This window comes from Opisthocomus hoazin, chromosome 3 (genome assembly GCF_030867145.1).
Source record: "Opisthocomus hoazin isolate bOpiHoa1 chromosome 3, bOpiHoa1.hap1, whole genome shotgun sequence".
Lineage (NCBI taxonomy): Eukaryota > Metazoa > Chordata > Aves > Opisthocomiformes > Opisthocomidae > Opisthocomus > Opisthocomus hoazin.
This window is the reverse complement of record NC_134416.1, coordinates 8429423-8455437: the sequence shown is the minus strand read 5'-3', so window position 1 is coordinate 8455437 and position 26015 is coordinate 8429423. Positions and strand designations below refer to the sequence as shown.

General features: G+C 38.2%; 1 protein-coding gene across 5 annotated transcripts in view; it reads left to right on the top strand.

Moving 5' to 3' along the window:
- KHDRBS3 (KH RNA binding domain containing, signal transduction associated 3) overlaps positions 1-17759 on the top strand; it is a 105000-nt gene extending 87241 nt beyond the window's left edge. For 3 of the 5 annotated variants that reach the window (XR_012763372.1, XR_012763371.1, XR_012763369.1), the window contains 4 exons: positions 10166-10224; positions 13061-13210; positions 14566-14622; positions 17021-17759. Coding sequence is in view for 1 of the 5 variants with exons in the window: in XM_075415512.1 (XP_075271627.1) it covers positions 10166-10224; positions 13061-13152 (151 nt within the window). In the remaining 4 variants the exon portion in view is untranslated. Of the gene's footprint in view, positions 1-10165; positions 10225-13060; positions 13790-14565; positions 14623-17020 lie in introns of those variants that run through there. The other 2 variants (XR_012763370.1, XM_075415512.1) reach the window with 2 other exon arrangements.
- The last annotated feature ends 8256 nt before the right edge of the window (positions 17760-26015 follow it).

Sequence of the window (26015 nt, the reverse complement as noted above, 5' to 3'; positions counted from 1 at the left end):
TCCCCAGTGTAGGGTGGAGAAGGAGCTTCACTAGAAACTCTCACTTTCTTGGAAGCCAATGTCTATTCTTTGAATGAGAGAAGCATGAGAAATCAGGTTTCATCAGCTCAAAACGTATTTTTGTCACAGAATACATTTTTGTAGATGAAGATTTGACACTGGTTGACAGTCAACGTACTATGTCTGCTTACTGGCAGCAATTGAAAGTTGCATTTTTTCCTCTTAGACTATCCTGTAGTATTTGGCTCGCTTTCAAGAGAAGACAAACCTTGCTTCTTTCCATGGTGAGGAAATATCTGTTTAATTGGGTGACTTAAGAAAAGGGAGATGGTTTCAGGAAAACTTTAAATTGGTCTTATTTGTTTCTCCTGCTTGTATTTCGTTTTAGAAGAAAAAAGAGGGCTGTAAATTGTACTTCTAAGCACAATATTGGCATCATTCAGTTGACAGATGATGAAAAATACGGTTTAGTAGCCATCAGAATTTGCAGTTTATTGTGGTGTAATTGTCAGGTGCAATGTGTTTGGAACGTACATGTGACAAAAGTAGTAGAGCCCACAAAAACCCAGTAAAAAAGTCTTAGCGGTTAAGTAGATTGAATTGTCTTTAACACAAGAGGAAGACATCTGCCTTAATGTACTTGGAGAGGCAAGGCTTGAACCTTGCCTATGTAAGGGGCGTCGGAGAAACACTGGAAGGATCTCAAGCATGATAATATGTAAGATCTTTTAAGATCTGTCAGATGCTTATGAGTATGCAGCCCTGAAAACAGTTAAATATAATCTCTAACCAAATACATTCCGTGATGGCACTTTTATTATTTTTGAATTATACTATAAGCTCAGAGGCTGGTTGCATTGGTGGAATTCTGGTTTCTTTGATCATGGGGAGGTTTACACAGCACTGGGCCTGCTGGCAACAGATGGAGTCCGGCTGTCTCAAAGGGGGAAAAGGATTCTTGCTCATGACTTGGCAGGACTCATCGAGGGGGCTTTAAACTAGGTTCAGAGGGGGAGGGTGAAATAACCAGGCTTACTGGAGATGAGCCCAGGGGTGGCATGCCAGAGTTGGGGGTGAAATCGACAGCACAGCGCAAGTACATCTACACCAATGCACACAGCATGGGCAACAAACAGGAGGAGCTGGAAGCCATTGTGCAGCAGGACAGCTATGAGTTGGTTGCCATCACAAACATGGTGGGATGATCTCATGACTGGATTGCTGCAATGGATGGCTATAAGCCCTTCAGAAGGGATAGGCGAGGAAAGAGGCGGTGGGGTAGCTCTGTATGCTAGGGACTCCTTTGATTGTATAGAGCTCCATGATTGTGATGATAAAGTGAAGTACTTAAGGGTAAAGATGAGGGGGAAAACCAACAAGGCAGACATCCTTCTGGGAGTCTGCTATATACCACCCAACCAGGATGAAGAGGTAGGTGAAGCATTCTACAAGCTGCTGGCAGAGTCATAGAATCATTAAGGTTGCAAAAGATCTCTAAGATCAAGTCCAACTGTCAACCCAACATCACCATGCCTACTAAACCATGTCATAAAGTGCCGTATCTACACATTTTTTTAACACCTCCAGGGATGGGGACTCTGCCACTTCCCTGGGAAGCCTGTTCCAATGCCTGATTACTCAGTAAGGAAATTTTTCTTAATATCCTATCTAAACCTCTCCTGCTGCAACTCTCAATCACAAATCAAATCTCACAATCGCTAGCCCTTGTTATTGTGAAGGACTTTAACTTACCAGATATCTCCTGAAAATACAACACAGCAGAGAGGAGACAGTCTAGGAGGTTCCTGGAGTGTGTGGAAGACAACTTCCTCATGCAGCTGGTAGGTGAGTCTACTGGGGCGGTGCCTCACTTGACCTGCTGTTTGCTAACAAAGAAGGACTGGTGGGAGATGTGGTGGTCGGAGGCTGTCTTGGGCTTAGAAACCATGAAATGATAGAGTTCTCTATTCATGACAAACTAAAGAAGGGGGTTCAGCAAAACCATCACCATGGACTTTCGGAGGGCAGACTTTGGCCTGTTCGGGACGCTGGTTGAGAGGGTCCCCTGTCAGAGTCCTGAAGGGCAGAGGGGTCCGGGAAGGCTGGACATTCTTCAAGGAGGAAGTCTTAAAGGCAAAGGAGCAGGCTGTCCCCATGTGCTGCAAGACCAAACTGTCGGGGAAGATGACCGGCCTGGCTGAACATGGAGCCCTTGCTGGGACTCAGGGGAAAAAAAGGAGGATCTGCCACCTATGGAAGAAAGGGCAGGCGACTCAGGAGTACAGGGGTTGTGCAGAGAGGAAATTAGAAAGATAAAATCCCAGCTAGAACTTAGGCTGGCCACTGTTGTGAGGGACAACAAAAAATGTTGTACAAATATATGAACAACACAGAGCCAAGGAGAAACTCCATCCCTTGCTGGACACGGGGGGGAATATTGCCAACAAGGATAAGGAAAAAGCTGAGGTCCTTAATGCCTTCTTGGCCTCAGTCTTTAATACTCAGACCAGCTGCTCACAGGGTATTCAGCCCCCTGAGCTGGAAGGCAGGGGTGGAGAGCAGAATAAATTTCCCATAATCCAGGAGGAAGCAGTTAATGACCTGCTATGCCACCTGGACACTTACAAGTCTATGGAGCCAGATGGGATCCACCCAAGAGTGCTGAGGGAGCTGCTGGAGGAGCTGGCCAAGCCACTCTCCATCATTTATCAGCAGTGCTGGCTAACAGGGGAGGTCCCAGATGACTGGAGGATCGCCAGTGTAACACCCATCTACAAGAAGGGCTGGAAGGAGGATCCTGGGAACTACAGGCCTGTCAGCCTGACCTCTGTGCCAGGGAAGATTATGGAGCAGTTCATCTTCAGTATGCTCACCAGACATGTGCAGGACAACCAGGGCATGAGGCCCAGCCAGCATGATTTCATGAAAGGCAGGTCCTGCTTGACCAACCTGATCTCCTTCTATGACCAGGTGACCTGCCTAGTAGATGAGGGAAAGGCTGTGGATGTTATCTACCTGGACTTTAGTAAAACCTTTCATACTGTATCCTACAGCATCCTCCTAGAGAAGCTGGCGGTTCATGGCTTAGACAGGTGTACACTAGGTAAAAATATGGCTGAATGGCTGAGCCCAGAGAGTGGTAGTGAATGGAATTAAATCCAGTTGGCAGCTGATCACAAGTGGTGTTCCCCAGGGCTCAGTTTTGGGGCCAGTTCTGTTTAGTACTTTTACCAATGATCTGGATGAGGTCATTGAGTGCTCCCTCAGTAAGTTTGCAGATGACATGAAGCTGGGTGGGAGTGTCGATCTGCTTGAGGGTAGGAAGGCTCTGCAGAGGGATCTGGACAGGCTGGATCGATGGGCAAAGGTCAGTTGTGTGAGGTCTAACAAGCCCAAATGCTGAGTCCTGTATCTCAATCACAACCACCCCATGCAATGCTACAGGCCTGGGGAGGAGGGGCTGGAAAGCTACCCAGAGGAAAAAGGTCTTGCGGTGCTGGTTGACAGCTGGCTGAACATTAGCCAGCAGTGTGCCCAGGTGGCCAAGCAGGCCAAGGGCATCCTGGCTTGTATCAGGAATAGTGTGACCAGCAGGAGTAGGGAAGTGATTGTGCCCCTGTACTTGGCACTGGTGAGGCTGCACCTTGAACACTGTGTTCAGTTTTGGGCCCCTCACTACAAGCAGGACATTGAGGTGCTGGAGCATGTCCAGAGAAAGGCAATGAGGCTGGTGAAGGGTCTAGAGAAAAGTCCTGTGAGGAGCGGCTGAGGGAAATGGGGCTGTTTAGTGTGGAGAAGAGGAGGCTGAGGGGGGACCTTATCATTCTCTACAACTACCTGAAAGGAGGTTGTAGTGAGGCAGGTGTTGGTCTTGTCCTATCCCTTGTTATCTGGGAGAAGAGAGGCAATGGCCTCAAGTTGCTTCAGGGGAGGTTTAGATTGGATATTAGGAAAAATTTCTTTACTGAAAGAGTGGTCAAGCACTGGAACAAGTTGCCCTGTGAAGTGGTGGAGTCGTCGTTACTGGAGGTGTTCAAAAAACATGTAGATGTGGCACTTCAGGATATGGTTTAGTGGGCATGGTGGTGTTGGGTTGACAGTTGGAATTTATCTTACGTCTGTTCCAGCCTTAATGAGTCCATGAATCTGTGATTTTATAGAAAACTGGGATGCAATGATATTTTTTCTCTCCGATGCTTTTCAATTTCTACTGGTGAGAAAGTGTATCAAACTTACAGGGAACTGATGAAAGTTGTACTGTTCCTTCAGTAAATTAGTAAGACAAGAAGATGTATCTTACTAAGGAGTATTTCTAATGACAGAGTAGTGACATTCTGTTCAGTTTTTGTGGCTGATGTAGTAGAGGCGGTGTTGTCTTGTACTCCAGTCTGATGGGTAATATTGTCTTGTATCTCTAACAACACCTTATGCAGGACTTAAGAGGGATAGCCAAGTATTAGATGGAAAAATACCCACAGCTTTTTTTGGTATTGCAATGGATAATCTAAAGATTTTGACTGATACCTGTCAGATCTTCGTCATTCTCTGCTGCTTCCACTGTCCTGAGTAGTCTGGTCTGTTTGGAGGTAAAGGGAAGAGAACACATCCTTTCCTAATGTCAGTGTTCATGTTGGTTTATATCTCTTTTCTCCACTTAGCAGTTGGAACACACTTGGTACGCGCCTGGATAGTTTGAGGCTTTCAGTTTAATTTTCTCTGATAGCAGTCTAGTTTAGTTCCCCAAAATAGCTTTGCAAATCACATGTGATGTGGGAATGGCTGGGGCCTCATTCTAATTCTGAAGCCAAAACAAAATGCTAATATTTAGGCAGCTTGAGTTTTTAGTTTTTCTGCTGGTGCTTTTTGTAGCACATTTTTGACATTTTTATTTAGCATTTCTCATGTTTAGGAATGGATTGTCTGTATTCTATTAATAATTTCAAGGTAAAGCTATAGCTCCTTGCTACTGCTGTTACTGAGAAGAAGCCTTATTAGTACTGTGTACTTCAGTTACCTCTGCTACTTGCCTCTTACCTTTCCCGTTTTGAAGCATGGGATGGGAGAGTGGAGCTGGGGGGGCAGGGGGGAGGAGCGGGGAAAGAATGAGTTCGCAGGCAGCAATAACTGGACATTTCAGATAGTAAAACTGTTAGCTTTAGGGAAATGTATAGAGTTCTAGAAATATGTGATAGATGTAGTTTTGTGCCTGGTAGGTAGCACCAGAATGCAGATACCTCCGAGGGTATTTCACTATTCTACTGAAATGAAATGTGTTACAATTTCTGCCATGAAAAATAATTTCTAAATAGTGATAGCTAAGGGAATGCTTGAGGGGGCACTCTGGTCATCTTTAGTGATTATAGTTAATAGATTTGCTGTTTGTGTTATCCATATGAGAGTACAATGGGATATAATTGAAGGAAGATTGCATCATTTTTCTCTTTTTATAAAGCTTTCACATACAAGTCTCAGTTGCTTTCCAAGATCATTATCTGTTTTACAGACATAAACTGAGATGTAGGAATGCGAGTATGTCCCAAAGAAACTTCTGCTAAGAAGTGGCAGAACTGGGCGTTACATAAAAATCTATCTGCAAGATGCAAGAAAAGATGTGGATCTTCTCTTGATATCCTGGTTTTATGCTATCCTGCTGTTAGCTGGGTTACAGAATATGGTGTTCTCAGGAGCCACAGAGGCATTAAGAACAGACACTCAACTCAGTGTTCGAGACCATTATGGAGTTATGAGAAGCTTCACTACAGTGATTGTTGTCTTGACAACATCATTTGGGATATTCTTCTTCCTGTTTACTCTTGATGGATGTTTTTTGATGTCTGAAACAGCTGAGTGTGAAGATATGGTAGGAATGATAGAAACAGGCTTGTCCTTGTGGAGTTCTGTTTGGATGTGATCATATCTGTTAGGGTCTATCGTGTAAGACCTCTTGCTAGAGAGATCCTTATTTGTTCTTTCTGCTTTGCTGCTGTTCTGTGTGACCTCTGTGTACAAGGACAAAGGTGATGCTTGTGGAGCTACTCTTAGCACAAAAGGAAACCTTTGTTTGGGAGGGGTTTTTTGGTCACTTTCTGAAACTGTCCTGGCTTCTGTTGAAAGGGATCAGTCACAAAACTACTTGTGATACTAGTGTGCAGAAGAAAAAGCAAAGGAGTTGGGGTTTTTTTGCCATTTTTTCTGTAGTGAGCATTACAAGAAGCTGAGCTGGTTGCAAAAGCTGTTTTTGTCACTGAAGAGGAAGAAAGTTTCAGTTCACCCAGTGCTTAAACACAGTAGCCAGGCTTTTCAGTGCTTAAGTCTGGGCTTTTCCATTAAACTAGAAGCTTTCAATCAGGGAAGCTTTCTTCCCTTAGCAGTCAGGCTCCCTGTCATACTACTTTTTTTTTTTCAAACATGGAAATGGGATAATGTAGGTTCTGAAAGATGCCTGTATCAAATCTAAAGGGCCATGGCAATCCCATTCATTCATCACAGTGTATTTTGGCTACCTTTATTCATTTTTGGGGAATACTATAGGGGCTTTGCACTGTGTGGTTGACATGCCTCTTCTAGGATTGCCCCAAATATTAGCCTAATGACTCATTCTGAGATCTTTGTAAGTGTTAGGTTGAAACTCTACCATTCTGTTGATACCTGTCCCAAGAGAATATCCCAACATTTCTAGACAGAATAAGCTAATAGTTAATATAGCATAAAAGGTAGGAGTTCCTTAAGACTTAACCATCATGTCAAGAGCAGTTACTGCTATTTGTTTTTTTTTAAAGATTTCTTCTGCTATTATGGATCATCAAGATATTTTCAGAAACAATCAGCTTAGCAGACAAGCCTGAGAAATTCAGGTCATATTTCATAAGACCTTTGAAAGGCTTACGTTGAATAACTAAAGTATTTTAAGACACTTCACAGCACAATGGTTCTAGAAAAATGGCAGGAAGCTTCCCAGTCCTCTGTTGAACTAGATAAAGCTCCTTAAGGCTTTACTTCACTAGTGATGCAGCGCTAAAATCTGAGGTTGCTCTTCCCATTATTCAGCTGTTTTCTGAACTGAGGAAACAGGCACTTTCACCTGGCTTTACACTACTTAAGGCTCACCCACACTTCATAAGCATTGTAGGATCTATGGCCGACCCTCACCAATTAGAAGCTGTGTACTTAAGCTTATTGTTGCTTGCTAAACCTTCCATACCATTAGGGGGTTCCAAGTTTTTATGTTGACATGGAAAATCAAAGTGTTTTTTCCTTTACCATCTGTTTTCTCTCCTGTTAGTCCAAAGACATTATCCTGGAATGGGAATACAAAAGAAGTTAAATATGAGGAGTTACAAGCAGGGGCTATATGTACAAGAGATCTGAATCACAGGTGATAACTCTAGTGTTGATTCTACTTGTACTGTTTACTTGATGGTTAAGAAGATGCTTGAAAACTCAGCTAACTATACAATGTGATGCAATTAGCCATCTACAAAGTAGACACCTGGAAAAGTAAGGAAAAATTCAGAAAAGAAGATGGTAGAAAATTGCTTCAAGAAGACATTTTACATCTGAAAACAGGAACTCAAACTCCAGGTTTAGTCTTGCTGGGTTAAAAAGGAAAGAATCTAGGGCATGCTTTTTAGCTTGTTCTGAAAGGAGGGAGGCACATGAGGTAAAGGTGAACCTGGTTTGTAGTTTTGTTCTCCTTTCTATGAGACAAAACGAAAGGAATAGGAGGAAAAGGGCTTCCCTTGCAGAATAAATCTGTTAAAGGAAAATACGGAGTTTGAGTAGTCTTCAGTCAGAATGCTGAGATGAGAGAGAACCTATAAATGTGTAAATGTCAACGATGCTTTTAAAAGAAAAATTGACATCATATCTTCTGTCCAGTGGAAGAATTATTTAATATAGTTACTTAATTTCTCACAACAGAATTGACTTCATGTATCTCAGTTAATGAGTTCAAATGTACAATTCAGAAAAGTTTCGTATTGCAGGTTCCTTTGACTAGATTTCCTTTTTCAGGTGTTTGCTTTGGAAAAAAATGCAGTTCTGTAAGGTGTAACTTCATCTACAGTATTAAATTTTTCTGTAATTCCTCAAAAAAAAGCTGTCATCTTTGGTCTTGGTTGTGAACTCCATGGGCTATTTAGACTGTTACAGGTGAAACAATAAAAATTTTTTTAATGTTTTCTTTTTTACCCAGAATTCCTTACAGCCGTCTTATATGTACCCTTTCCTTTGGGTCATAGACTTTAAGTTATGCTGTCTGAAGTTTTGCATTTGTTTAACAAAGTTGAATTGAGAGTGTTGGCATTGTTCATAGGACACGAACGAAAGGAGTCAGTAGAGAGTATTAAATTGCACTAGGCAACTTCCCATTGTAACTTCTACTTTTTGGACAGATTATTAATTTTGAAGGGTTTGTCTGCTAATAAACATGGGTTGTGATACACTTCAGTATAAGTAAAAGATCTTTCCTTTCTGATGTTTATTTGTTTTACAGTTTGTGCTGTAAAATGAGTCATTTTTCATTTAATAGATCTATGAAGTGAAACCCTGCAAAAGTCATTCTGACAGGATTGACAGATATGGGGATAAGGCTCGGCTGCTATAGGCTTCTAACCTTGATGACAGTCTTAAAATATAGGGTCAAGTACAGTGTGGAAGGATAGTGAATGTCAGTTTTAAGTTGGTTGTCAGAATCAAGACTGTTTTATCACTAGCTACTGCAGGGCAAAATCATGTTATTTTTTTATGCTTCAAACTTTGCCCTTGTTCTGTGGCCCTCATAACATGGCCTGACAAACCATAGATAACATTTAGGTTGTATACAGACACTTTTTTTGTGGGTCTCCATAGTGCATTCTGATTTTTGTTTAGGAAGCCTTATGCTAGCAATAACAAATACTCATCCACGCTTTTTATATATGCATTTTCACACACTAGAACTGTATTATTTCTGGCCTGGATGATTTTGTGCGATTTAAAACTTTTTAGTTAAAAAAAATCTAAAAGACAAACCACCCAAACACAACAAGTGATCTTCGTCTTTTGTCACTTTAGAAGTGATTGTGATGTGATGTTGTTTGCTTTATATAAATGCTTTACCTGCTAATTCACGTTAAGGCTATAAATTGCTTTTTCTCTGCTTTTAATTTTCTTAGCAATCAATCTCATGTTAGAAACATTTTGTCAATATTAGTAATTACTTACTAGTGATCATATATTAGTGATTTCCTTCTCACTCAGAAGATAAGTTGGTAGCATGGATTTGTAGAGTATTGTCCAAATACCAGCCCTCAGTCTGGCTGTGGTTAGAAAAGGAAAAAAACAATTAAGAGACTTGGTTTTGATGTACTACAAACATGTCTAATAGACTTTTGTTCTGTCAATGATATAAAAGACTATACATAGCTATACTTACATGAAATATGAAAGTATAATGGAAAAGTATTATGTAATAAGGCTTGTTCTTCAGTTCCCATTCAGTGGTCTTAATACAAATAGAAATGTCATTATGAAATGGAAGAGTGGTTTAGGCCTTGGTTGTGGTATTCAGACATACTCTTGAAACCCAATGACTGCAGATTTCTTCTTTTAACTTTCTTTCTATTGTCTTTTCTTGCCTGCCTATTAAAATAATAGGATATATATATGTGCACATTAGTCTTGTTTTGAAGACACTGGAACTTGTTCACGTATAGCAACTGCATAACCCTCAGATCAGAAAGTTGTTTGTGCTTTATTGCATTTTGATGCAAAATACTAGGCAACAGTAGGTGATGAAAAGAGGTTTATATGACAAATGAATTGGTTCACTACCTACACCTCCTATTCTTCTTTCATTGACATTTGTAAGATCTTCATCCTTCCCAACTATAAGTACAACGTTAAGTCTAAAAATCCCCACATCCACATTTACACTGTGAACCGGTGGCTCTGTGATGAAAAAAAAATCCTAAATGACAGTAAATACGGTTTCTTTTCTCTTCTAATTAATTAATAAACAGGACCTAAGCTGTCAGTCACATGAATGCTTACCTTTCTTACCTTAGGGCATGTTTATATCCTTCAAGATTTCTTTTTTCAAAGGCAAAGTGTGTAATGATAAGCATTGCTTCTTAAAAATGTAACTATTTCTTGTTCTTCTTCCTACTTCCCTCCTCCCTTACAGTGGAGCAGATTACTATGACTATGGCCATGGACTGAGTGAAGAAACATACGACTCTTACGGTGAGTAGCTTTGAGCTGGATGACTACAGTAGTAGACTCTTGAAAAAATGTAATCAAAGAAGAATTTCCATAAGACAAGCTTCAGTTCTGCAGTGGGTAACAGCTGTTCAGGATTCCTGCACTGTCACAGGGCTCCTCATGTGGTTATGAGAAAAATACTGAAGCAGGTTTCTGTGGTCTGATAACTAACATAGTCATGTGGAACTAAAATCAAAGAAAGAAGAAATATTAAATCATGCTGCAAGTACCCTTTTCATGTCACATTCATGAGACTTAGCGGAGAAAAAATAGGGGTGTAGGACACGTTTTCAGGAGCGATTTGCAGCTGAAAGCAGATGTTTCTTTTGTAGCACAACTGACATTGAAACTTGGTACACGGTAAGAATATGATGAATTCGGGTCCCAATTGAATCTCGGGGCCTAAATGAGTGTCGTTTAGACTTGTATGGTCTCTTGGTATCAGTGCATTTTCATGCATCAGTCTTGTGAAATCAAGCAGGGAGTCATTACGTAAAGGTTATGAAAGTACTTTAGGTAGCTAATAGACATTGAGGGCAGTGGGTTACTCATATGGAGACAAAACAATGCGTAATGAAGCAAAAAGCATATGCCAGTTGTAAAGATCACATTTTTTTAAGCTCAAAGTGTGATAGTGACAGGTTTAATTAAAGAAATCTGTTACGGATTAGAAGCGTAAAGCATGTTAAGAGGCACCTTTGCTTAAGGGATAAATGTTAAATCTCTGTCTAGAGATCAGAGAAATATAATCTAGATCACTCATATCAAACATTTGAGGATTGTTAGTAACTAGTGTAAAAGAGTTGTGATTCTATTTAACGAATGCTTGGTGATTTTAGAGCTCTACTTAAAATTTTCCATGGTGTATTTCTTAAACTCCATTTGGAAGTGCTTCCTGTTGAAAACTAAGATGACCTCAACTAAGTAATGATAAATGCACCTAAACCATAAGTTTGCTCAATGTCATCTGCTTAAACTAATTATTTTGCTTAAGGTCACTTGAAATTCCTGTCCCCCAGCACTTTCAAGTGGTTGTGATAGATGTATAGCTTAAATCTTTATTTCAGCACTAAAATAAACTGTTTGCCATTATAAGCCTGATATTTGTAAGTATTTTGTGAATGCAAAATTGATGAGGGGAGGGGAGGAAATGTATGAAACTGTTTAGTGTCGATAAAGTTGACTAGGAAAAAATGTGGATTGCGGTATTTAAGGTTGAAAATATGGGGGTTTTTTATTGCTTTTGCAATAAAAATTGGTTTTCTATTTATCAAAGCACAGCCACTCAGAATATTAAGTGATGTATTTACTGAAGTTGAGCAAGACTATAAATATGTTGAAAAATGATTATGGGTTACAGCTACTGAAGTTTTTGCACGTACAAATAAATAGTTAAACACTTTATTTCTTAACTAGCTGACCCTCAAGTACCTCCTTAAAAAAAAGTCATAAGACTGAGTGGTAAGCAGATAGTTGCCTAGAGATGGCCAGGAGGAAACGCAGTTTCCCAGGAAGAACCTGAACTTTTCCTCTTCTGAGAAGCTTAGGTGCCAATCCAGAGGACATAGGAAGATGATCAGGTTTTTTTAGGATTAGGATTTTAAGATTTAGGAGCCCTGAATGGCAACAGAGTGAAAACTGATAAAAAGGAGACTCTTCACCTTACTGATTTGGCCAATTACTTGAAAAGGAGCAAGTATTCCCCTAAAACTGTAACCAAGACTGTGTTTTACATTTCAACAGTTACTTGCAGTGGTGCTTCAAAGCTAGGCTATTCTGTAATTCTTATCCCTCAGCAAGCTGCCTTTACTGTTAGGCTAGCGTTCGTTTCCTTGCTTAATATAAGCCTTGCTTTGTGTGTGATGAAGAACCACAAGAGGTTGTTTCTCATATGTGTTATTCTGTTATCTGATTCCTGTGGAATTTGCCTGAGGTACAAGTTTAATTCTTGCACTGTTTTCAAATGTGCTTGCTTTGGGGTGTTTTTGGGTTTTTCTTCTAAGGCAGTACTCCCATTTGTTTACTTGACTGAAGTGTACCGAAGTACTGTTTCATTATACTCTTCATTTTGTCCTGTCTTCTCTTTTGTTGTAAATGCCTGGCACAGTACTTCTGATTCTCACTCATTAAGACAATACTTTGCTACTTCTTGTTAATATTAATTACCCCTAAAATGTGGTAGGGTTATGAAGCATTAAATATAGCACAAGCTTTTCACAAACTCTTTTTTCAAAATTCAAACAAGAAATCTCCTTTGTCCTTTTTTTTAGTCTGCCTTCCCATTTTCTGCATTTTAAGGGAAGTGTATGTTTACAGTGAAGATGAGTATTGCCCCTAGATTATGGGAAGCCACAGGTGTTTGTCATGATACTTGAAGCGTTTCACTATTGGATTGCGTATTTGAATTAAGCCTAAATTGGTACTGATGCAAAGAAACTTATTTCTGAGGGTAGCTTATTTGCTTATACATAATTCATATCCTCCATTCATTTCATCTAGCATAACTATTTGTAGGTTTGCTGTTATATCTGGCATTTCTGTGTATTTGCAACAAGTGGGTCCAGCTGAAGCCAGAGCCATAAATATTTTTGCTATGAGCCTGTCGCACTTCTTGCTGTTAGGTGCTGAAAATGCATTGTGGGGTAGCTCATATAGATGTATTGTACCCATATTTTTTGGTTCAAGTGTTAAACTTCACTTTGTATGCCTTGGTTTCAGTAAATAAAATGTTGCTATCTACTTCACCATTAAAGAAGGAAAGAACAAACACAACGTGTAAGAACATTGGAAGGGGTCTAATTATTTTCCCTTCTTGCAGGGCAAGAAGAATGGACCAACTCCAGACACAAGGCAACTTCTGCAAGGACAACAAAAGGAGTCTACAGAGACCAGCCATATGCCAGATACTGATTGTACTGTCTGATGTTGTGAAATATCCAATCTCCACCAGTCCTGTATACTGTTCAAAGTAATTTTTTCTATGAACAATCCCTTTTATTAAATCAAAGCGCTTAAAAATCTGAATGGATGGACTGAACTTAAAATATTTTGTTGAAAGAACAACCTGGACATAAAGATATGTAAAACAAGGAACTTTGTTATTTCAAAACTGTATTTGAAAAAATAGGTGATCAAAAAAATAACCTTTGATTAACTAGTGTTAAACAAAAAATAGGTTTACTAAATATGTTAGTCCATTCTTTTAACATAAGCGTAACCTTTTATTTTAAAGGTTTTCAGTAGTTTAGTTTTTAGTTTTTATTTTCAGCCATTTGCTAGTTTTTTCTCTTTGCAAACATGCGTAAAAAGGGAAGCAAATTACAAATGCAAATAATGTGGTATTTTGTAACTCAAGTCTTGAAATGTTCTGTAGTGTTAAGCAAAGTTTTACCCTTGCTTGATACTAAATAAACTTTTGAAAGAAAATCAGTGTGTGTGAGATTAATTTTATGCTTTATCTTATAATAAAACTTCATAAATAGTAGTAAACAGGGAGAAATACGTTTAACAGTCATCAGCATAAAAGGCTCATATTAAACATTGCACAACTTCTTTAAAAAAAGGTATAAACCTAAATGTATATATATACTCACAGTAGATATAAATGCTGTTTAAAGTATCCAAATGGTATGGATCTGCTTGAGTGCCACATTAAATCAAAATATTTTTGTTAAAAATGGTTTAAAATAGCTAATGAATTTTCTGTAAAAGATGTGACTAGTTTTAATTTTGTTGAGCATTTTTTCACTAGTGCAACTTTGGAATTTTTATGAGAATTTTGGTACGTTAATGACCACCTCGCTCCGTGCTGGAAGCAATAAACACAAAGCTTTTAAAGACTTTCTGACTTGACTAATTGAGGTCGCTTTCGTCAGAGACAGAGGATGTGTAACCCTTAAAACGGTCTTCATTTGCAAAGGTAAATAAATCAAATAAGATTTTAATCTCACTCAATTTATCTTAATATAGCCAATAAAAACAGGGAGGCTACAACTTAGCTTCATTTTAGAATGTAGGAAATACTTTAAGGACACCTAAATTCTCCTTTTAAAACGTTTAGTTTGTGTTAGTAATCTAAAAAGCCTTAGCTTAGCTAGTTAAATTTGGACAAACTATTCCCTATTAAACAAATGTAAAACCTCATAACCAATAGTTTGTAATATATTATTTTTCCATAAATTCTAGTAACTTCATTACAAATGTTATCTAAAGCTTTTTGTTAATCATTAAGTTGCTATTAATTATAGTTTGATTTACATTGTTTTCTTTAGTTTTTATTTTAGTCTTTGAAATTTAGTAAAAATACCTTTTTTCTCTTGTTAGGAAACCCATGTCCTTGGACAGCCAAGAGAACAAAAACCTTAATCTTCTGATGCTTTGGTAGGTATCTTTACCCATCTGGGAAATTATTAGAGAAATAATGGAGCTTTTGATCAGGTCTTTAATTCTTTATACACAAGGCTTTCATTTATGTAATGATTACAGGTGCTTGGCAGGAGGGCAACAAAAATCATTGGCTGTGTTCAGTTCGGGTGGGAGAAGTCATAGTGTTAAACTATCACTAAAGAGGACACGACACTGCCCCAGTGTCCTCTGGCTATTTGTATTTTGAGAGCTATGTGTAGCTCTGACAATGCTTCAACCAATTAAGTATTTAATTGGACAGAGGAAGGTGAAAGAAAATGGATGTAATTTTATGCTAGTAGTGTTCAGATGAGAACTTAACTCAGACGTGTTCGACCAGGTCAGAAATAGTCTTCCAAAGCTGAAGAAAGGATTTTGTAGAATGATTTTTTTTTTTTTAAGCCAAGCATTTCTGCACAAGGAACAGAATGTTTTTTGGCACAAATGAAGGGAGAACAAGTCCACCTAGAAACATGAGCTGAAGAATAGCTGGCTCTGCTCTTCCTGGTAAATTCAATATATGAAGTGAGAAATAATTTAACTGTATTTCTGCTCCAGATAGTGTATATTTTAAATAGAACAGATTTTTTTCTTTATTTCCTACTTGGAACAGTATTTCTTCCTGCTGACCTCATGATCTCAGTGCCTTTAGCTGACATGACTTAGAGAGCTCTCTAATTTCAAATATTGCATACGTTGCATTGCCTCCATATACCACAGTAAATTTAAGAGACTCTTGTCAAAGGCTAAAGGAACTTTTTGTACTTACAAAATGCTCTAGAACAATTTTGAGTATTTTAAAGATTTAAAGCAAAGTACCCTTTTCAGATTAGAGCCTGGAGATTTCTGCCCTCTGGGGCTCAGAGGACAAAGATTTGATACCAGCTGCTGGAACTGCTATGGCAAAACTGAGTATATAAATATCTCTTTAAAAAAATTTATAATGGAATTGGCCAAATCTGTATTTCTGTTTGCAGCATAAATCGCAACAATATGATGAGTTAAGCCATAACAAGTTATTTTGCAAATAAGAAGTTTTGTATTAGCCGTATGCAAGGAAACTTGATGGGTTGAAACTAAAATATCTGATAGCAGGGACAGCTAGTAGATGAGTGGGTGAATCAGAAATGAATTCATCCTTCTAATATTTATCCAACTTTTTTATGCCATCTTTCCTTAGTGCCTCCTGTCTGAAGGATGAAAATATCAGCGTGCATTTGTGCCACTTCTCTACTCTGCCCTGAAGTCTATAAACCCTTAAATTGTTCCAGGATCCCTTTTGGGGGGTAGGGGTGGAAGTGTGTCCCTGTGAGATGATGCAGAGGCTGTCTGGGTGCACCATTGTGCTACAGGATGTCATATGACTGGGTGTTGCAGGTCACATGAGTAAATGAGATAAAATTGCCCTCCTGACCAAGAGCACACCCATCCTCTGGTCAGCAGTGGTGGTTTTGTTGTGTGCCAGCTATGCTTCTGACAGGAGGAATAGTCTGCGGCCATATGGTGCTCCAATTCAGTGGTTGTGTCCCACCTTGACAGAAAAGTTAAACATTTTACTCCAATTTTATTTGTTCTTTTAATGAGTTGCAAGATCTAAGTTTGATACATCTAAGAAAAAAAGTCTGCATCTGAGCATGATGGCAGTATGAATTTTCAATCCATTAAGTTGTCCTTTTTCCAGTGCTCCACATTGATACGTCTTATTTCTCCTAAGAAACTGTGTCTCCATACCCCTTAAGAAAAGTTGTATCAGTTCTTATGTCCTATACATGTGTGTACAATAAGCTATATCAGTTCAAACAGCTGGTATTAGATATTCTCAGAAACTACATATTTGCAGTACCAAACTTCTCTTGACAGATCCTGAAATAACGTGCCCTAGCGTTGTGTTCTGCTATTGCATTTCTGTGGGGTTTTTTGTTGGTTGTTTTTTCCCTTTGCAGTAACCTATGCAAAGAAATCCATTAGGTTTTGAAGAAAGGGGAAAAATAATCTTAAAAAAAAATCTCTGAATTTAAAAACAAAATCAATGTAGAAGGCACCCTTTCTTTTATTGTGACAAACTAACCTAGGAGTTTTTATCCATTCTAGTAAGATTTTGTTTTCTGACACCAGTCAATTTGTGTTACTGGTCAAACGAGTAATGTTAATGATGGTAATTAACCATATCATTAATTTGCCTTTATTGAACCTTTTTATCACATTTGCACTGAATTTCAATAATAGCAGTTTCTATAATGGTTTCTGTAAATCTACATACATTTATTATATGCATAATCGCCTTATCTCACTGCATATAATCTGACAGTTTTCAGAGAATTCATAGTTGCTAGTCTCGAAGTGTACAAATAAATTGTATTTTGATCTTTTTCAGGAACTTCTGCCATGTTAATTACGGACTGCTTAGAGCATTGTACTTCTCCGGGTGCCTAGACAACAACAAGACAGGCTATGGAGTATGAAAACCCTGTTCTGTATTTCTTGTATTAAAGCCTTAAAGTGTATAATATTATACACTTTTAAAAATTGTATATCTAAACTCTTAATTGTTTAATGATGTAACATTTTATTTGGAGCTCAATAAAGAATTTTCATCTAAGTTCCTGTTACAAAGCAATAATGCAACCTCATGTTCTTTCAGTGATTGTTTTTTAGCCTTATGCAGCAAGTGTAAGAGAGTGTGTGAAGTCTCCTGGATAGAATGGAAATGCTTTTGGAAATAGCTCGTCTAATGTATGGACAACATGGAGAAGTTACAATGAAGATTGCTGTGTTATGCTGAAGCTTTTCTTAATAGCTAATTGTAAACAGGTCTACTCAAAACAAGACTCTTGGGTAGAAATGATACTCAAATGTCCATTTCCTTCAGAATCTAGTAGAACATGAAGGTGTGTTACTCCCTGTCAATTATAGTATGCTGCTTATTCTCTTTCACTTGGTGTTTGATGCATAGATATGTTTTCTCTAATATACAGTCACAGGTTTTCTAGTAGTAGAGTCTTGGATGAGGCTTTTACACCTTGATAAATCTTGTATCTAACAGTCATGTTTCCTCAGTGCTTTCTCTGTTTTATATTAATTGTGATTGTGATAATTTGAAACAGAAATAAAATTCTGGTGATTTAATTTCTTTTGTTCCTTTTCCTAAATACTGCTTGCAAAGTATGAGTGTCCCATTCCTCAGTTATGTTTTCATCAGATGTATTTTCTTTTATTCACTAAGTCTCAAATTCATCCCAAGAAAAGCATAATTTGGGTCTGTCTTGTTTGATTTTGAAAATAAGCGGTATCACTTACTAGCTTCACACTAAATGCCTCCACTTCACATATTCATAACTTCTAATACCATATACAGACTATTGAAGAATGGCTTTGAAATTTATGGAGATGTGGAGAAAATTAAGATTTCCTATTAACCCTGGCACTGATCAAAATGTCTTGAGTAAAATACCTTTTTGAATAGATAAAATATTTTGAAAGTATGAAGTCTGTATTTTTAACCTTTAAATATTTAAGGTGATTTTATCAGTTAATCTCAGAATCTAGAAAGATTTCCCTGCCATCATCTCTCACTGTACAACTGCACTTGTGTAATGCTTTCCACAACAAGCAATAATAATTATTTAAATAGGTAAAAGCAAAATCCAAAAACCTTTGAATGAGTGTGGGAGTTGTATAATAATGATTCCCTTCAGACTGACAGGCAGGAACCTCTGGTGTGGAACAGCACCTAACATTTGAAATGCTAGCCGAGTATAAAAATTGTCTATAAATGGAGGGGGGGAGGGGGGCAGGAGAATTTAGATAAGCTGAATGCAATTTCACTTACTGTAATTTGGACTGGACACCAGGATTACCAGCCCAATCTCGTTTGAGGAGTGCTGTGAACTATTTGAGTGAAGTATTAAGCCTTCCACTCTGGAGTCATGAGCAAGAGAACTTCTTAATGGCAATACTGAAATATTTTGCTAGTATGACTGACTTTCGTATGTGACTATCAATGCTGTCTAGCAAATCCAGTATTTTTTCTGAGATCTTGTCTGATTCCTGAGTGGCCTAACACAGGAACCATTTGGGTCCAGTCACAGTGGGTTGACTGCAGACTATCCGGCCGTTTGTCCGGCAAGTACTTTGCCTGATTTCATTAAAAACTGAAGGACTGACTGTTTCTGTGCATTGAAGCCTGGACTTCATTTCTGCTGGGTTTTTTTATTGCTAAATATTGATATATGTATTTCTTGTGACTGCATTTTGAGTGCAGTCTGGGTATCATTGGAATGGTGTTGTCATTCACTTCAAGAGACCAGGTGTGTGTGTGCATCCTGCCTGTGGCGGGCCTGGATGACTTTAACCTACACTGTGGGACAGTCCCAGTACTCCCTGCTGTGAAACCGGTTTGACATCACATTGCATTACTTAAAGGTTTTGAGCAAGGACATGAACCTACTGCTTCAAATTAATTGTCCTGTCTGCATGATGGTCTTTCCAATGATGTTTATCCTACTGTGGGGATGTCACCATATTTAGGTACATAATAAATGTATGAAATAATATTCTATTTATGGATTAGAACAAATCTTGAGTTCATATGTCTTCCTAAATGATATTGTAGAGCATACTTTTCAAATTGGAACTTTATCATTCTCGGCAAAGGAACTGAAAATTTAAAGATCAAAATGCAAAGTCAAACTTAAAAATGTGTGTATTGATTGGTGATAAATAGGGTCAAGTCTGCTTCTATTTCTCCACACAGAACTTTGCAGTCTTTTGTACTATTTTTAGCATTAGTCAGATTTTTGTAGCGGGTTCAAAACTCTGTTCTAAAAGGCCCAACTTGCAGTAGTGTTTCTGGGTTACCCATGTCCAAGAACCCCAGTACTGTTGCAGCCAAGTAAATGCACACCAAGAATCAGAATATCTTTGAATAATCTTATGAAAAAGATAAACTGGATGAAGGGACTGAGAATTATTTTTGCAAGCTCAGCAATTTTGTCCAAGACAGCTGCATTTGTTTAATGGAAAGAAAAACCCCTTTGGTAATGGAAATTATTGAAGGTATTTAGTGTTAAAGCACATATTGCTAAGATGATAAATGTTTGTGCAGCCTCAGATACTTCAGTGAGTTTGCAGTGCATAGACCCTTGTCTTCAGGCAGGCTTTCTCTACAACTGCAAATCAGAACAACATCTCTGGCAAACTTGGATTTTAAAAATGCTTTGAAACTGTAGCCAAGGGCAGAAATAAAGCTGCTGTGCTGTGTAGTTCTTTTTTAGGTCCCTAACTGAGAAAGTATTAAGAAAATATGAAATGTCGACATTCCTAAAAATAGCAAATTACTAAACAGGCTTAATGGAAACTTCCATTTTTCACTCAAAGATATATGTGAAAATTATGAAATTAAAATAATTTAGGTTTAATAAAGGTTTATGACAAAATTTCTCAGGAATCTTGATATCCAGTAATCAAAATAGCTCATACTGTTTCAAGATAGAAAGCTACTGAGCTAGAATTCCTGACTAAACAAGGTTCTGCTCATTCTCTCTACCCTGAGAGAAATCAAATGTAAATCAGTCCTTGGAGTTGAGTTTTTGCTTCTGCAAAGCTAAACACTTAGCCAGTTCTGTATGCCTAGAGCCATTTGGTATAACGTAGCTTAAATGATCTTATCTTTATATTCTTACTGAAATTTAGAATAAAGTAAGTTTTCACCTGAAGTGAAATGCTGGCCCCTTTGTGAAGATAAAAGTTGGGTTCTTTTACTGAGCTCCATAAACTGTTTTGTTTTTTCTCACTTGTATGCAAAATGTAGGGAACTGCTCCAAATGTTTACTCAAGCAGCAACCTGTGAACTCAATTGTTTGTTGTCTTCTATGGCAAGAGAGTTAGGTGGAAGCTCGTGCTATTGCTGTTGGTCTGTTTGTGAAAGATTCTGATGCCCTAAATGTCTCATGAAGATGAAACACTTTTTATTGATTTGATAAGTTGCCTTGCTTTTTCATTTTTTTTTATTTAGAGTTGGGGCTTCTCACTGTGGAGGTAGCTGTTTCTTGTGTGTTTCTTACTGACAGAAAATACGCAGACTCCATCTCACAGAATTCACTGCTCTTATTAAAGAGCTTAGATATATTAAAAAAAAAAGGAAAATATATTTGTCTGAGTTAGTTCTTCTGATAATACAGTTACCAGTTCAAAAATCCATGGATGAAGATGCTTTTTCTTCAGACAGGAAGACTGCTACACAATTACACTGCTGAACGTAGAGTCATGGACTTTGGGCTTTTACTAAATTATTTTGCAGTGTTCATACCACAATATAAATACATACTATTTTAAAAATTCAGTAGAACTTTCAGGACAGTTGATTACAGGCTTGAAAGCAAATGAGAAGACTGAACTGCGGTGACTGTTGCCTGCATGCATATTGGCAATCAACTGCCTAATGATGATGATCAGCACATGTGAAAATTATTCTGTTTAGTGTAAGTTTCACTGTTTTACAGCGCTTGAGGCTCTAACTTGAAATGGTTTGAATAGAAAATTCCCTTAGATATTTGAAATATTCCAGTGATAATTTTCTCAACAGCTTATTAATAAGAAAACTATGTGTGATTTTTTCATTATTCACTTGAAGACTATATTATTGTTACATCAGAAATAAGAGTCCCTCTAAGACTGACAGAATTAATGAAGTATAAGTCAAGAAAGCAGAGATGATCCTCGGGCAGTTACTCCTCGTGAAAAAACTGTGGGATAAATGCATAAGGGATTGTGGTAGAGTTTTGTATGTTTTACGGTGGTGATCGTGAGTTGCATTTACTTTATAACACTCATTACAGATCTCAGGAAATGAAAATGGAAAAAAATAATATAAGCAAGTTTTACAACAGGAAACTGGATGGGAGGTGGGGAAGATAGGTTGTTTAAAAACAGTCTAAATACTAAAAGGCATTTTGGATTTCAAATTCTGGAATGGGAGGGGCAGGTCTCCATATTCCAGATCATATCTTCTCTGAGCTAACTTGGGAAGCCATTCAATAGTTGCTAATTATTAAAATGTTATTTCTTGGCATAGACTATTCTAACAATTATTCTCTGGAGTTCACTCTTGATTTAGACGTATTTGATGTTAGGAAGTTGAAGGGATACATCCTAGGTCAGAGGGGTAAGAGAAACATAGGTTACAGGCATGGTCTACGATAACTACCTTTTTTTTATCTTCTGCCTGTATCTAGCTAGTCTGGCATTGGAATCCCTCGCATAGTAGGAATAACTTCATTAATTTTCAGTGATATCCTTCAAAGGTATAAGCAGGTAATTTTGGTAGATGCCAAAATCAATACCCATTTGAAAGGTCACTTTGTGTACTCCTGAATAATATTTATATGCATATGTACATAATTTACCGTATTTTGTAAGGGCTCTTCAGAAGAATAATTCAAAGGATGGAAGATGATATCTTACTGTGAGAGACTTAAAAAGCTTGATTATGGTTTGTAATTGCTTGCACAGGGAGAAAATAATAAGTACTAAATGACTCTAATCTAGCAGTGAAAAAAAGTAAGAACTAATGCTGATTGTAAAAGCCCTGCACTTTTAAATGAGAAATTACGCTCAAATGAGAGTGATTAACCACAGCAGCAAGCTACATACAGAAAAATGGGCTTCTGTTGGTTTTTCTACATAGCAGACTAGATTGAATAGTCTAATAACTGTGTTTGAACTTGAAAGTCATGGATCCATGATTGTTGTATAATAATTGTAACTAGTGGTCACAAGAAAGTGCTTTTTTCTGATTTGCAGGCTAATAGAGTAATCTGTGAGGGTTAAGAAGATCAAAATACTTTTTACTAGCAAGGAGGAATTCTCCATTTCTATATATATATTATGCATGTCTTACTGCCTTTAAAAACAGTGAAAGCAATAGTAAGTCGATATTTACTGATGCTAACATACCAACACAACTCTTGTTCCTCATGCAAGCAACATTTAGGAATCTTGAATATTGCTGTGGTTAACTTGCAAATTATGCTTTTTGAAAAAAATGCATCTACTTACTAAGTTAATAGAAGTCTCTAAATTTTGTTAAAGAAAATAAATAGGCTGGATTTTTCAGTTCTGATTTGTTTATCTGCAACCCAGATGACAAACTCTTGACTGGTTGCTCAGGCTTCCCTTGTAGTCAACCAAGAGAAACAAGCTCAAAGGATAACTCATCTTTTTGAGACAGGAGTACACTGAGATCAAGCGATTCACCCTCTGAAAGCACCTGGCTCTTTCCCCTTGACTCGTGTGGGTGATTGAGCTTATTTGGTTGTTCAAACCGTAGATGTCTGAAGTGAAGCGTGATGAATCCCACTCCTATTTCTGTTCCAAATCCAGCTTTGTTGATACCTTCTGGAAATAAGTAGATGCTCGGAGAAAGTCACTGAGGACGGCTCTCATAGCAAGGTGTGTAGAACATGTGGTTTGCTACACAGTATGGAGGGGACTATTCCAAACAGGTAGGAGTAGGTGAGAGGATGTGTGTGTAACCACGTCTGTTACCTGCTGTCCTTCTCTCCATCCTTCAGCAAAAGTTTTATGCTCTACTTGATGTAAGCAGGAAAGAAAGTCAGACTGTTTTTCATGGCTTCTGCTCCAAACATTTCTGTGACATAGCCTTCTTAGCATATGTATTTCAGGACATTTTCATACTCAGTCTTTGTTTCCACAGCCTTCTGTTAAACGTGGCTACATGTTTTTGTTTGTTTGTAAGCATCTTAAATCTAAGGATTAGCTAGAGTATTGGCTGAGAGGACTTACACAAGAGGAATTTTTGATTATACTGTAAATGTTAGTCTCTGCTTAAAGGAAAGGTTTAAATGGGATTGGCTGAAGGAAAGTCTAGAGACTAGAAAAAGCAGATTAATTTCTATGCATAAAAACTTAGAACAATAGGAAGTAAAATATTTCCTGTTTCAATGTAGTGTCTAAAATATTAGTATCCAGCCCTACTAACAACACAGACGGAAAATAAAAACCTCTAGTGTCCTTACCCAGTTATTTGGAGCTGTATAAATACAATTAGCTCTCCTTTGAATATCTGCAGGAAATCTTCTAGCTGGGAAACAGAAAATATGCAGCGCTTTTGCTAATGGAAATCTAAGGCTTCAAACTTCAGTGGTTCTTAACATTTAAGGAATTCACTAACTTTCAAATGCGATTGTGTTAAGGAAGAGGTGATGCATGTGGAATCATTTTGCACTATACAGAAGAACCAAAACAAGCCTGAAATTTATCATTGTTGCGATATTCCTCAGAAGCTCAAATTCTCCCAGAAAAAACACTGGTTTGCAGGAAATTATGTATTGGGAACAGAGTTACTATGTCATTTTAACAAAGTCTTTTAAAACTTTTTTCAATAGATGCATATTTTTAAAGCATGGCTTGCTTTCAGGACTTGCCTAGTGTTTCCAGGCTACTCAAAAGACGTGAGGAATTCAATCAAAAAAAAAGTAGAAACAAAAATATCAGGACATGAGCACAGAACTCTCAAACTGTAGTTCTCTGTATTAACGTAGTGCTTGGCAACCTGCTCTAGCTAGCCCTGCTTGAGCTAGAGGTGGATAAGATGACCTTAGGAGGTCCTTCCAACCTCAACAATTCTGTGATGCTGTAACATAGCAATGCTACTGTGATGGAGGTCCACTTCAATAGAAGCCCTGTCCTGTAATGCAATAACTGTGTTCCCACCACCCTTTTCCCCCCAGCTTCCCCCGACTGGGCTCCACAGGTGTACATATGGTGCACTCCATTCTACTGTCCAGTACTGTTCCACTATAGATCCCTGAGGCATACTGCAAGGAACTACCTGACCTCAGATCTTCAAACCAATGACCGCTACCCTTGGAGTCCAGCTGTCCAGCTATTTTTTCAATGCAACCTAATTTTCTAGTCATCATGGAGTTTGTCCAAGCACTCTGCATCTCCAGATTGCAAGCTTGCCACGCTTGTCAAAGTACATGACATTGGCCGCTTTCTCCAGGTCTTCCATGTCAGTCACCACAGACGGCAACCAGGCTGATGAAGCGTGATTTGATATTGATAAATTCATGTTGGCTGTTCCTAGTTACTTTCTTGTCCTTCACATGCATGGAACTGTGCTGCTGGGTGGATTTGCTCCATAACCTTCTCAGAGACCAAGTCAGCCTGTAGTTCCTCAGACCCTCATTCTTAATGGTAGACATGACATCCAGGCATCAAGAACATCATTCTTTTGCTTTATATTTAATTTTATGTGTCGGGGGGGAGGGGGGGAGTGGAATGAATCGTCTCACAAATCTTCCTGTGTTCTTCATTACCTAGTATACTGGACTAGTTAGTCAGCATTTACCCAGCTGAAGGTAGTTGAGAGGAACCTAAAACTGTAGAGGTCCTTCCTGCTTTCCCATCTGTAAAAATGCATGAAAAGAAGGTTACAAAGGTATACTTTCTTGTTACTTTTTCTTCTTAAGTCAGTCATGGTACAAGAAAGAAGTTTACACATCTCTCTCTCTCCCTCAGCCAGCTGGCCTTGGGACCATTACAACAATTTTGTTCAGTGCAGTCTTGAAGGATGCTGTAAGCATCCATGGGCTTTTCAAAGGTATTTACAGCATCAGGGAGTGTAAATCCCTCCACTGTATATCGAGCTTACATGTTTCAGGTATTTTGGACCTACATAATGTGATCTCAAGTCTGGACTGTAGTTGTTTGAGATTCCTTTGTAGACAGCTATGATAGAACACCATAGAAGAAAGGGAGAGACAGGTGTGCCAGGTATTTTGGCCAACCTGAGGAACAGGAGAGGACTCTTCTATGCTAGAAACCTTATTTGGTTGCCTGAGGTTAACTGACACCTCCTTACTGACCCACATGAACTGCTTTTGAAATAACTGTGGTTGTTAATATAGCAATAGAACTAATTTAGTAATGAATATACACTCTAAAGATTAAATCTGTGCTCCCTCCTGTCTTCTGTCTTGTAAAAATGCAGACTGTGAGCTGATCATAAAGAAGTTCCTGATCATCAGCATATGTTAGCAGGAAAGAGTTGACTTCCTTATGCTACGCCGCCACCAGATCCATTATTGTCATTCACTGACGACACCCTGTTCTGCTAATTCAAGTGGAGGGTTGTGTAAATGGGAATGCTGTTAATCAGACAGTGCTTGAGAAACAGTGCTACTTATTAATCATCCTTGCAGATCTTTTGTTCTACTACAGGTACATCTGGAGAGCAGGCAACATCTTCAATAATATGCAAGCATTTATTTTTCACAAAATTTCTCGGTATTAAAAAAAAACCACAAAAAACGAGCGAACCATAATTTATTATTTACTTTCTCTTG